The sequence below is a fragment of the Danio rerio genome, chromosome 10 (genome assembly GCF_052040795.2).
Source record: "Danio rerio strain M-AB ecotype USA chromosome 10, GRCz13ab, whole genome shotgun sequence".
NCBI lineage: Eukaryota > Metazoa > Chordata > Actinopteri > Cypriniformes > Danionidae > Danio > Danio rerio.
Genome location: NC_141030.1, coordinates 40,055,622 through 40,069,345, shown reverse-complemented (window position 1 = coordinate 40,069,345; position 13,724 = coordinate 40,055,622). Strand labels below are relative to the sequence as shown.

Here is a 13,724-nt window from a genome sequence, read left to right as displayed (position 1 = left end):
GTCTTAAAAGAATTTCTCATTTAATACATCAGCTAAAAGACAGAGAGTATTACTTTACAAACTGCAATGTACATAAATCACATAAACATTAAAAACTATTACTGACATTAATATAAAAACAGGATAAATGTATATTTATTTGTGTGTGTGTGTGTGTGTGTGTGTGTGTGTGTGTGTGTGTGTATGTGTGTGTGAGGGGCGGGGGGTGGCATTAACATTTTTTTTGGAAGAGAAAGTTTTGTGCGTCTATGTTTCATATCTTCAAATGGATATGAAGATATGAAACATAGACGCACAAAACTTTTTGTTTTGAATTTTTTTGTGTGCCGCTGTTATGAATGGACTCTTGACTCTAAGCCAAATCTACCTTCGGGTATAATTACAGTAACATAACCTAACCTATTTTACACAAATTTACAGAAGTAAATAAATAGAATCAATAATGAGTTAAGCAATTAGCAATTTTTACATTATAAAACACATCACTCTTATGGAGATTCCTCATATCAGTGTGTGTGTGTGTGCGTCAGAAGTCAGTACTCAATGGCCTCTCTGTAAACACACAATTATACAGATTAACAATCACAATCAAACAAAGGAAGTAGTTACATGTTTGTCTGAACGTCAACACAATCACTAACAGATTACGATCTCGGTGTACCCGACAGTCCTTGTACACACACACACACACACACACACACACACACACACACACACACACACACACACACACACACACACACACACACACACACACACACGCGCACACACACACACACACACACACACACACACACACACACACACACACTCACAGATACACCTGTTTTAAACTCCTGCATATTTGTTTTTATGGTGCTCTTCTGATGGCATTTGTGGTGGTATTTTGTTCTGACAGGAGACTGAAATGGCACACAGGAGAACAAAAGCGTTTTGGAAACGGCACAGAAGAATCAGTGACAGATTAAAGAGTTAATCCTCTTGAGTATCTGTGGCTCTGACACTCCACGTCAGGCTGAATTTCTTTCAACATCATGCAAGACAATGGCGGAGTCAACAGTACAGATATAGACCTCATGTTTTAGAGACAGGGACACACATGCAGACTATAAAACACACAATCGCACATACAGACACACACACTGAGACTTGTTTTTATGTCCCAGCGGGGACTTTCATAGATGTAATGCTGTTTCTACTCTACAAACTGTTTATTTTCTCCCCTTATCCACACCCTACCCCTAAACCAAACCCCCACAGTAAACAATCTGCATTTTAACATTTTCGAACTACTATATTTCTGGGATTAATAAGCATGTTTATCCATAGGGAGTGTGCTTTCAGGTTTAAGTCCCCACCATGATATAAAAACAAATACATACACAGAGATGCAAAGCATCTTTTTCATTAAATAGTTAAACAAAAAAAATTCACAGAGAAAACGCAGAGAAAATTGTTTTACTTCAATTTTGGACATTGTATTAAAAGGCACCGATGATGAAAATCATCTTTTGGAAGCTGTTTGTACAGGACTGTGTGTAGGTATTAACATGCCTACATAGAAAGACTTGAATAAACTCCACAACAAATACATAAAATAATCATTGGGAAAGTTCTTACAGTAGTATTGTTCACAAATGTCACATGAGATTTGCTTCCTTCATGTCTGTCACTGTGTTGTTTATCTAACGCAGCCAAAGACTGAGGCACATTGACAGTGGATGGGGGAACCAGAGGTAAAATAGGTGCCCTTTGCAAAAATACTGTTTTCTGGCATTCATATGCTCCTGAAAAAATATCGTGATTTTTCGAAAGCATTACATTGCTTTATTTATTATAACCATTTGTTGAATCTCCCAATAAAGTTTGATAGAGCGCTTGGACTTGGAAGCCGCTTCGTGTGACATCATACTTAACAAGTGGATATGTCGATGCACTTAACCACTAGGCTATTGGTGCCCACTTATTTACCTATTTATAATACAAATGTTTATGATATCCTTTAATCTAATTATCCAATGTATTTAATTATAGAAATCTTGAGCATTTATATCATTTGAGTTCTTGATTAATTATTTATTAATAATTTTAGTTTTTTTTAATTGTTTTCTTTTCACCAAATCTTTTCAAATTTCCATCACTCTGGTTTAAAAACTACTGTTTTGTCGGCACTAATAGCCTAATGGAATTGGCGTGCTCACGGTGACCCACGTTCGATTTCAGACTTGAGGTCCTTTGCTGATCCCTCTCTCTGCTCCCAATGCTTTCCTGTTTTAAATCTCTACTGTCCTATCATAATTAAGGAGAAAAAAAGCCTTAAAAATCATTGTAAAAAAACACTCCTAATTCCTCTATAATTTACTTTTCTTCAGCTAGTTTTAGAATAATTTTTAGGTAGCTTGGGGTACACCTGAACCAGTGGAGTAAAAACTCATCAAAGTCTGTGAGTCAAGCATTAACCGGTTTGAAACCATAAAACATACTAGGCAGAGCCTAAACCATAGTTAGATTAATCCAACCAATGAGGAGCCATTCATGTTTAAATCTTGTGGTTATTATGGTCTAGAAGAAATGCAACAGATGAACTGGTTCCTATGAACTAACTGAACAAACACAAAACAAAACAAACATTAGGCTGATGATTATTATTTAAAAATGTTTACTTGTATGTGCTCTAAAGGAGATTAGGCATGAAGCATTTCGATAAAAGCTCCCTACTAATTAGTTTATAGTGAAACGCACATGATCTCTTTCTCTCTCTTTCTCTCTCTCTCAATTAAATTCAAATACCTGCATATTACAAATTTATTGATAGAGCATGTGTAATATTTACATTGAATAGAACATGTGAAAATAAATTAAAGTAGTGATAAAAAAGCTATAATCATAGGCCTATTAATAATAATGAAAATAAAAAATGATAATGCAATAATAAATTGATATGAACTGTACATTTAATAAGCAATATTTTAGGATTAATTTATAACAATCTCACATCATTTCAACTAAATTCAATTTGACTTTGTATGACAATAAATTACATAGTAGTAGTGATCAAAAAATAATTAATATTATAATTCATTGATAATAAGTGGTATATTTAACAATTAACATTTTAAGATTAATCTCTCTCACTTTACTTTATTGGCATGACATACATGGTTACATATTGCCAAAGTGTACATGCAGGATTAGTGGAAAAAATTCAGCAAATATTAGTGATAACAATATTGATGACAATAATAACAACAACAATATCAATAATAATATATAAAGGAATATATACAGTACACACACACACACACACACACACACACACACACACACACACACACACACACACACACACACACACACACACACACTGTATCTCTCTTGCTGTCCCTCACATCTTTACACGTTTACATCGAATAGAATAAAGTAAATTACATAGTGTTAAAATGCAATAATAATAACAATAAAAATAACAATGTAGTAATAATATAGTAATTAGCTGTACAATCTCATTAATTTTCTTTCGGCTTATTCCATGCTTATCAGGGGTTGCCAACGCAGAATCTTTTTACATTTTAAGATTAACATCTCTCTCTAGGCCTGTAGTAGTTTTCCTAGTGATAAAAAAATAATAATTTTAGGCTATTATGTTGATGATAATAAAACATGAATAAAATAATAAGAATGCAATAACAACAAATAGTAATAAACTTTTCATTTAACAATCAATATTTTAGGATCTATTGATTTTCTGATTGAATTCAATCTTACTTTATTGACATGACAAATAAATGACATACTAGTAGTGATAAAAAAGTAATAATAATGCAACAAAAATAAGCGGTATATTTCATAATCCACATTTATGACTGCCATCTCTCTCTCTCTCTCTCTCTCTCTCTCTCTCTCTCTCTCTCTCTCTCTCCGCCTCTTCCTTTAACTGCTGGGGGGCGTGTATTCATCCGCGCACACACATACCGATCGACATCGCGCCGTTTTTATCTGCCTCACCAGCTCCGGTTTCCCCCGTTCAGCCCTTTCCCCCGTCAACCACCGCCATGTTTTTCTGAGGCAGGATGACAGCAGAGAGCGAGTGCAGACGAAGACGGATAAAAGACTGAAAAACCGTCGAGTTACAGCATTATTCGACCAGGCGACGGTCTATTTTTTACTGCGGACTCGCGCGGAACTCTTCTCGGTACATTTGCGAATTCCAAGGGCTGAATTGTAGTATTATTTTGTTTTTCTATGGCGTAGGCACATTTTTGTCCTAATATATATCATTTTTTTATTCCAGGATGGGAGGGGGTCCTCCCACATAAATATAAAATCCAGAAATTATCATTTCCTTGAAGTTTATACCATGAAAAAGCAAGAAGTGAGAAGCATTTCTGAAGAAGAAGCGATTCCTGTCTGCTTTTAACTACCTCTACTGGCGAACATACAGGAATAACCAGACGGGCGATCAACTGCTTTACCACAAGTCACCTGCTGTCAAAACTTTGTTTCTTAAAGCAAACTAGACCGAAGAAAAAAGAAACTACCTTTAATCTAAAGTGAATAGAGCACATTTCAAAGATGACGGGCAACATCCCTGTTGACATGGTAAGAATTTACCCACTTTAAAGATTTCATGGTGTTTACATTAAATGTTGGTTCTTTCTTTGACAAGCTTGAATCAGTTTCTATAGACCATTTTAAAGAGATGTAAACAAAAACAATGGTCCCAACATATTTACTGATTTACAGTTTAATTTCTATAGCTTTCGAGAATTCAAAAAGAGACACATATTAATAAATAATGTCATGTTTTAACAAAGTTATGATTGAATTGCCTCTTGTTACAGTTAAGAAATAGTTTTATAACAAGCAGGACATATTCATGGATCAATGACATGAGCACATTGAAATGGTTTCAATATCACTGCTCTGCTAAATTAAAAAGTCTAAACTCATACTTTATATTTTTTGTTGCTTAATCTTGGACTAGTCACAATACTAACATTGACAGACCATTATTCAATTGTGGTAACAAATTGCTTTATTTTACTAGACAAGAATGGATTCGATTTTAATAACAGTTACTACAGTTTAATAGTACTAATCAATACTAGTACCCTAGTCTGGAACTAAACTAGGAAGGTTGCCAACAGCTCATTAAATATAGTAGAATTGAATAAAATATTTAATCTCTTACCTAGTACCAAATAAATAGTACATTGGGATTTTGACTATTAGAAATATTGAACGGACACCAGAAACAATGTTAGATTAAATTTCTTGGTTTCTTACTTGTAAAAAGTCTGTTTATATTAATGTTTATTGGTTACTTACTGTTCAAGTACTTTAAAAACAAGTTATAGTTAAATGAATGTGCTTAACGTTTGTCACAGGCTAAGGTCAACTGACTCATTGTTATTTTGGATATTGATCAATCCCGGACAGAAGTGAAGGGTTGTGTTATTAAATGCCTCGGATCACTTTTTGCTCTTCCGGCAATAACCCCATCAAAATTCCACCTCTATCAGGAAGGGCAGTAGTGTAAAGATATCCTATCTGATGGCTTACAGTGCTTTTCTGACTGATAATAAGGAAGTGTGATCGGGAAGACTTGAAAACACTCACACCTTCTTGTTTGCGAAACTCAAAAACACCCCAGAATGTGAATCAAAGCGAATAATCAAACCCAAAATCGAATCTTGCCCTCCAGGGGGATGATGTCATTGGCTTTGTTTAATCCTCATTGCATGCTTGTGAAATGACATTTTCAAGCTTTGCGCTATGATGTAAGGCTATAATAGATTGAGACCTCTGAACCCGTGGGTGGCGGTAGTACTGCTAGTACTCGCCAGTGTCCAGAAGGTCGGTGGTTTGGCTCCAAGGACGTTGGAAATCAGCTTATATGCAATAAACTCCTGTCGTGATTGTGTGTGAAAATATTGAAACTAATATCAAAACAAATTGGAGCTCCTTCTGTCGGTGCCAGACTGTTACACTGTGTCCCAGTGTGCTAGTCAAGCATGCTTTGGTCATGCCAAACAGCTGATCTGGCTGTCAAACTCGAGAGATGCCAACGCTCTGACATTGCAGAGACTCTGTTTGATGTAATGTACGCCGAGGGCTGATGTGCTTGGCCTTTACCATGCACATTCTCTTGTCCTTCTGTTTCTCCATTCAGTAGCACTGCAATGTAAATCTGACCATCAGAAAGGCTTCCTTGGCAAGTTTATGTAATAAAAGAGCAACGACATGTGCTGTTGATTGATTTTTTTTAGAGGCAAAAATGTGAGCCGACCCTGATGATGACGATGCATCTCTTGACGTCTCTACAGGAGGAAAGGTTTTTCTCACACTGTGCTGGAGAGGGATCAAAGTGTTATATTATAGCTAGCACAAAGTCAGGTATTGATTATGTAAGCTAGAGTTAGAAGGTTTTTAATGTTGTCATCAGAGCTTGAAATGAACATTTTTGCCACTCTTGCCAAAAGCCGAAGAAAATTTACTGCCCATAAATATATTTTTAGAGACCATAAAACTGTGTTTGCAATTATTAAAAATTTGAAAGAACAAATGGGTGAAACACATTTAATTGCAATTATAGTTATTATTAATTATAATAATAATGCAATCAATTTCTACATTAAATATTAAAAATAGTTATTTAAAAATACAATAAATTATTATTATTTTAGATATCAACTGTGAAGTTACCAAACTATTAAAGGTTGTTAAAAAATGTCAGTGCATTAGGTCATTTATTCATACAGTATATTTACAATGCACTCTTATATGGTCTGTTTACACCTGTCAATTCATGTGTTTTCTCTGATAAGATATATATATAGATTTATTTATTTATTTATTTATTGGGAATTTGATTCAATTAACAATCAGCAATATAAATGATGATTCCGATCTTCAAATCCTCTTCTATATGCAAATTTAACTATGATGTCAACTAAAGTGCCACATTTTATTTAATTATATATATTTTATTTAAGCTATATGTCTTATTCAGCATACAAATGGTTTCACATGCAGACTTCAGGAGGCTTCGTACTTCACAATAGGCATGGGTTGGTATAAGATTCTGACGTTATGATAATCTTGGATAAAAACATCACGGTAATGTGATTACTGCTCTAAAATATGTTCTTTTGAAATGTCTGGAAATAAAAGTACTTTTTCCCACTGAACACAATATATTTTATCTTAAGACTTATTTATTATGATGTGGAGGGTTCTTTCTGCTGGAGATACTGTTGTCCTAAAAAACGAAATAAAATTGTAAAAAAAACCAAACAAACATACATCTTAGAACGGTATAACAGAAAATTATGGAGGTTTTACAACCTTGACTTTTCCAAACCAAACTTTTCATCCCATGCCTACCGCATAAGCACTCAAGGCCAGGCTCCACGATTACTGTCATTATAGACTATCTATGCTTTGTCTTACAGATATGTGCAAGATATCATTCAAAACTTTAAAGGATTTATATTAATTTGTGCATAACATACCATCCCAAAATCAAAACCCTGTGCATTTGTAAACAAACAAAATGTTATTATTTTTCTTCTCCATCCACTAAGATACTACAGGTGCGTGATGCATCTCTTTTGTTAATGCTGCCACTTGATATTATTACAATGTATATTAGTAACAATGCATTGGAATTTCATCATTTAACATTATAATATCATTGGATACTGACCGGTCAAAATAAAAAAAAATAAGACGAAACAAACATCTGTGGTGTTGCATACAGCATTTGAGCTTTTATATCTGTAATGTAGCCCAAAACACGCTCAAGTAAAAAAAAAAAATTACATTTTAAAAGGAGTAAAATTTACATATGTTTTTAACAACCAGATACATTTCAACCTGTCCAGTTTCATCAGGAATGTGTCCCAGATAGGGCTGTATGACTTTAGCTAAAATGAAAATTATGTTTTTTTTTTTTTTTTTAAATTGTGAAGGTTATTACGAGTAGGCTTTTATTTCTGTTAATTCTCAAACTTGGTAAAACCACAATGATAATATTAGAACTATATGTAGGTGTACTGTTGTTTAAAATGCTAAATTATATAGACTTTAAATTTGTCCTGGTTGTTAATGCACGGTAAAGAGATTACGTCAGAATACAACTATTCATAATTCTAAAGTTGAATTATTGTGTTTGAGACTTATGCTTGCAATCTGTCATTGACAACATTATTAGACAATTACTTTCACTGGTAAAATCATTTGTCATCAGATTTTCTCTCGCATTATATTCAAAATTATATAGTCTAGAGTAGTTATAGTGACACTGTTAAACATTTATTTTCATGCACTACACTCTATGTTCGCAATGAGAGAAAAAAAAATCAAATGCTTGTTGTAATTATTACTCATTTTGCGGCCACGAATACATCATTATATGAAGACTGAAATGACATTTTTGGGTGAATTATATTTTCTAAATACAGTATGGGACTCTTTCAATATCATTTGGAGGTGTCCACTTTGCTGTGAAACATATGTAAAACAACGTGAAGACTTGCGCAACCTTCTTTATGAAAATATAATTGGCTGAATTGTAAAAATGCTGGATTAAGATTGTGTGGTGGGTCGAATCGACATCGCAATCTTTTTTAGATTAATTGTGCATTCCTAGTCCCAAACCACCATCTGAAATGGTTTGAGCGATTGGATTTACATCCGTCCATTTATAGGGTTTACACCTGCCCTTCACAATTATACAGCTATCTGAAAAAACAACACACAAAGTGACCATGTGTAAACAGCTTCATAAATTTCTCACACTTTTTAAAAATTTATTCAATAAAATTATCTTTCAATTGCCAAATAGCAACTTTTATTTACAATAGCAATTACTCTTATTTGAAGCATGATGAATGATCATTTCATTCCTTGGTTCTCTTTGCAAATTTTTTTAATGGCCAAATCTAATTGGAAATACATTTTAGATGGATTTCAGCAAACATGCAGTGGATAATCCTTTGCCAGTTTTGAAATGAAGGCCTCATTGGCAACTTTAGTTATTAAAACAGCAGTGTCACAAATTGTTGATTGATTTTAAGGGCAGAAATATGAACCGACCCCGATGATGACTATGCATCTCTTTATGCCTCTACAGGAAGAAAGGTTTTTTTCTCACACTATGCAAACACGGACCGAACAAGGAACAAACTGTTATGTTACAGCCCAAAGTCGGGTATTGATTATCTAAGATAGCGTCCGTAGGTTTTAAAAGTCATCTCTGAAAACTTCAAACAGCCAAACGTCATGGGAAATATTTTTATAAAGGAACGATTAGAAAAATCCATTACAAGCTTTAAAATGAATTAAGGTTTCTTTAAAGTAGAAGCTGCATGACGTTTATCTGTGTCGAGTTTAGTTGTCTATTTTTGGTTTCCCAGAGCAGTGCATTCAGATTTGGGATGAGGTGAAACTTTGAATCATTGTGTGGTCTCCAGCTGAGGGGCATTCATTTTGGGGGGTAGGGTTGTCAAACAATGGCAGTGTTTGTGTGTGTGTGTGTGTGTGCATGCACATCTTGTGGGTGGGCATTTTAATGAATGGGCTTTTTTCTCGAGAGCTCTCACTGTTTCAAAGCAGTGAGACGTTGTGGAAGCCTTTCGCCTATAGGTGCTACATCAGATATGCTCTTTTACAAGAGTCAGCTTTGATCATTTGTGAGACAGAGGTGTGAAGGAGAACTCTATACTCCCTGACAGGACCGTGTCACTTTGTGTGGTGTCATGTGGTATTGTGTCCTCTGTGTGTAGGGGGGAATTATTAGAGGATGCCATCAGGAGGAATGGCAAGTAGAGACCTTCGCTGTCAGTGTGGTCCACACATTGAGTAGCATTGCTCAGCAGTTTCACAAGTTTAAAGTGTTATGTAAAATGTTAAGATGCTTGATAAATCTAAAGGCCAAATAAAATTATAGTGAAACCAAGCAATTCCGCGTTTATATTATTATAGTTTTAGAAAACGTCAGAACTATGAGACGTAAACTCTTTGCAGGAAAACTTAGAGCTGGGCAATAAAATTGTTATCGATATTTATTGACCGAACACCATTGTCAATATCCATTAAAAAAAAGATTTGGTATGTAGTTTCGATACGAGTCGCTATAGTTATATTAAAATGTGGCCAAGCTTGGAATGTAAGCTTGTAATTTCCAATGGAAGCGCGCGGCTTGCATGCATTTTCCAGCTGCACCTAGTTAAAAAACATCTGAACTTTTCTGAATGACAAAAGCACACCGCTATTCATGTAAGTAAAACTAACCAATCTGCTTCACACTTTGTATGGAATATACACATTCAGTAATAACGGCAGACAAATTGCCTCAGACAAACACAGCGCATCCAAACACTGCAGTGGTTTTTACTTATTTTCCTTAAACTTGCATTAGTTCTTCAGCAATGATTTGTCCATTTATCCTCCTCTGTAAAAATGGTTGATGATTGGCTAGTTACGAGATATGCTAGGGAATCGCAAGGAATCCACACCCTTGTCACTTCAGGTCAGAATAACAACACATGCGAAAATGAGTGTCTTGGCAAGCAGCAGTGAGGAGATTGTAAATAAAAAAGGATGCAAGGATGTTGCCAGAGTGGCTTTTTGGTTTCTTTTCTAGTGCATCCCAGTCACTTAACTCCATTTTGTAACATTTTATTTATCAAGTTTAAGAGTCTCTTTAACACTTATGTTTATTTTATTATGAAGAAATGAGAGATTTTGTTTAAATATTTTTGGTTTTTAACTATTAAAACTATTTAAAATTCAGTGATTTAAAAAAAAAAATCCTAATATACCTAAATGTATTATTAAAATATTCAATATCGAATAATATGAAACATGATATATATATATTTTTGCAATATCGCCCAGCCCAAGGGAAGCCTATAAACTTGCAATTGAAACTTGACATCTCAGAGAAGAAAGTAATAATCTCACTATTGCACGTTTACTGGCTTTCTTACTCTGACTTTTCTTTGAAATTTAAAGATATGAACTTGCAATTGTAAATGAGATTAAAATCACAATTCCGTGTGTTTGTAAGGCTTGTGAGGTATGAACCAAGCAATTTTGATAATGTCTAAATTGTGAGATTTTAAACTCAAAATTTCAGGAAAAGTTAAATAACTGTCAAAATTACCCTAATTTTTTTCTGTTGTTATAACCCAGCAAACTTTTTTGTTTTTAAAAGTTGTCCAATAGAGGTCTAATAGACATTTAAACTTCGTCGTTTTGGCTAAAACAAGACTAAATTTGGGCTGTCACTAAAAATCTAATAGACGTCTAAGAATAGATCAAAACTAGTCGTCTAATAAACATAAATGAATGACTACACAGATGAAGTCTGTCTAATACTTCTATTTGACAACTAGTCTAGTTTTGGACTATTCTTGGATGTCTATTAGATTTTCACTGACAGCCCAAGTTTAGTCTTATTTTAACCAAGCTGTCTACGTTTTTTTCTAGAAGTTTATTAAACACAAAATTGCTGTGAATAATCATCAATAGCATATAACTGAGTAGTAGCTTCTTCGTTTTATACTTTATAGGCATGAAATGGGAAATGGATTTTGCATGCCATTTTGCTTATGAAATTCTGACATTTAGTTATGTAAAATAAATGTCCCTTCATTTTATCCATTGATTGTGCAAGGTGGTTCTGGCATTGAGCATTTAACATTTATCCCTATAATAATGTGCGCTGATGGATGCTCACTAGGAATGTGTGTGTTTGCTGCATGCTTTCTGTTTGCAGAATCAAACCAGCTTTGTCATCGAGACTTTGCTAAATTATGTAACCACGCTGAAATCAATAGAGCTCATCAGGAAACCAGACAACAGAAGGCTACACCAATCAGTCCCTCTAAAGGGTTTGTTAGGTCATTATAACATCTGTTTTATGACAGATAGACCCTTTTTTTGACCCTTTACAACCTAACGATAACGATTAGTGTTTGTGTATAAATGATAGAAAACCTGTTGGAAATTATATGAAACTCAACACAGCACATGCCACCATTCAAAACACGGAGACTGAAACCACGTCAGCAGCATGAGAGAAACACTCAGCATTTTGGTAAGGTATCAGATTAAATTAATCACACCTGAGAAACGGCAATTTCAACACACTTTTAAATTCCCATTGTTGCACATTTCTGCTGTGTAATTGGCTCTTAGATCAATATAGAGTAAAAAAGTTCAGAGCATATCATTGTTATTGACATAAATTTTATTGCGATTTGATATAATATATCGGCCCAGCACTACGTTCAAGTCACTTTTGTCAGCCTTTGATAAATTACAAGGTAGCTTAAAAAAAACAAAAAAAAACAAACAAAGAATTTGCATCAATTGGGGTTTGTCACTGACATCCCACAATTGTTAATTTTGCCTGCCTGAATTCAATCCACTGATCTAAATATTGACCTTATTCTACAATGCAGAATTGCGTTCGTTTTTGCGATTGCTTTAAAACATCCGATTCAGTTGCCTATGGGAGAAATGACTTGGAATAATAAACAGCAGAAAATGGTCAAACTACTTGCTCTACCAACGTGTTCATGACTATACATAAAAAGTAGATTAATAAAATAAGAAAATGTCAGTTTCCAACATTGCAGCATAACAAGCTGTTTTTAACGTCTAAAATCAATGGAAGAGATTAAGACCGCAAGCTTCAGAGATTCAAATGGCTGCGCCTGCTCTTACATAAAGAATAAGGTCAATAGTAAGGTATGTAATGGTTAATATAGTTCTCTGTTATAGATGAGAGATTCCACCACGTTTCTCACTAGCTATGTTTCCAGCCAACTATTTTTATTTGTTTACAAAAAATATGCGCAAAACTGAGTAGGATAAACTTTTCATCCGATAAGAAAAGATGCGCATAAACTACGATAAAAACACTGTTACCAAACAAATTCCAGTATGCACATTAAAAAAGGGATGTGATTTTGAAAATGTTTATGAATGGATAATCCAACAGGGTAAGCACACTATAAAACATCTAAAATTGTTGTTTTGGTCATTCTTAAACACCTTAACCATCTCAGTATTAGTGTTATAATACTACAAATTACCTCCAGAACTGTCAAGAGCAATTACGCTCCGCGGCTTCAAACGCCACCACGCGTTCATTACATGTCAGCATTGTCTTCTGAGGCACAACTCATTAATTAAATTAGAAAAAAAATGACAAATTCTGTTTTTACTGTTAATATTTGGCGCCAGTAAATTAGGAAGTGTCGGTTATGTTTGCTTTGACTCATTGGATGGAAACGCCACTTTATTCGCACATCTTTTATGCAAAATTCCAGTTTTGCGCATAAAGTTAATTTGCATTTTTGGATGGAAACATAGCTACTGACATGCCCCAAACTCGGAGGTTAAAGAATATTTCGAGTGTCCTACTAATTGTGACACTCATGTGCATTCAACTGGTAAATGCGTTATATCCAAGATGACCTGCACCATGAGTTTGGACAACCTTCATTGAACTGAAATTGTATCAAAATTGGTGTTCTGCATTCAACCCCAATCGTAGAATAACAAAGCAGGGATGTTTTTGGTGTCTGATGTGTTTGTGTTTGCATGAAAAATTGCAAGTAATACATGACGAACGCTATTTGCATAAAACGAATAAGTCCAGCGAGTGTCTATGGGTCAGTAAGGGTTAAAGGCTAAAGAGGGAGCAA

The 13,724-nt window shown here is 34.5% G+C and overlaps 1 protein-coding gene and 1 long non-coding RNA gene across 3 annotated transcripts in view; both read left to right on the top strand.

Moving 5' to 3' along the window:
• The first annotated feature begins 3,950 nt into the window (after positions 1-3,950).
• Positions 3,951-13,724, top strand: part of ubl3a (ubiquitin-like 3a) — a 43,108-nt gene continuing 33,334 nt past the window's right edge. Inside the window, exons 1-2 of one of the 2 annotated variants that reach the window (XM_087268861.1) lie at positions 3,951-4,192; positions 4,292-4,599. In XM_087268861.1, coding sequence (XP_087124987.1) covers positions 4,573-4,599 — 27 coding nt within the window. In that variant the 5' untranslated portion in view covers positions 3,951-4,192; positions 4,292-4,572. 2 annotated transcript variants of the gene reach the window in all.
• On the top strand, positions 7,188-12,371 carry LOC147842162 (uncharacterized). Its single transcript, XR_015501389.1, has 2 exons — positions 7,188-11,223; positions 11,450-12,371. It is a non-coding gene; the product is annotated as an uncharacterized LOC147842162 (long non-coding RNA).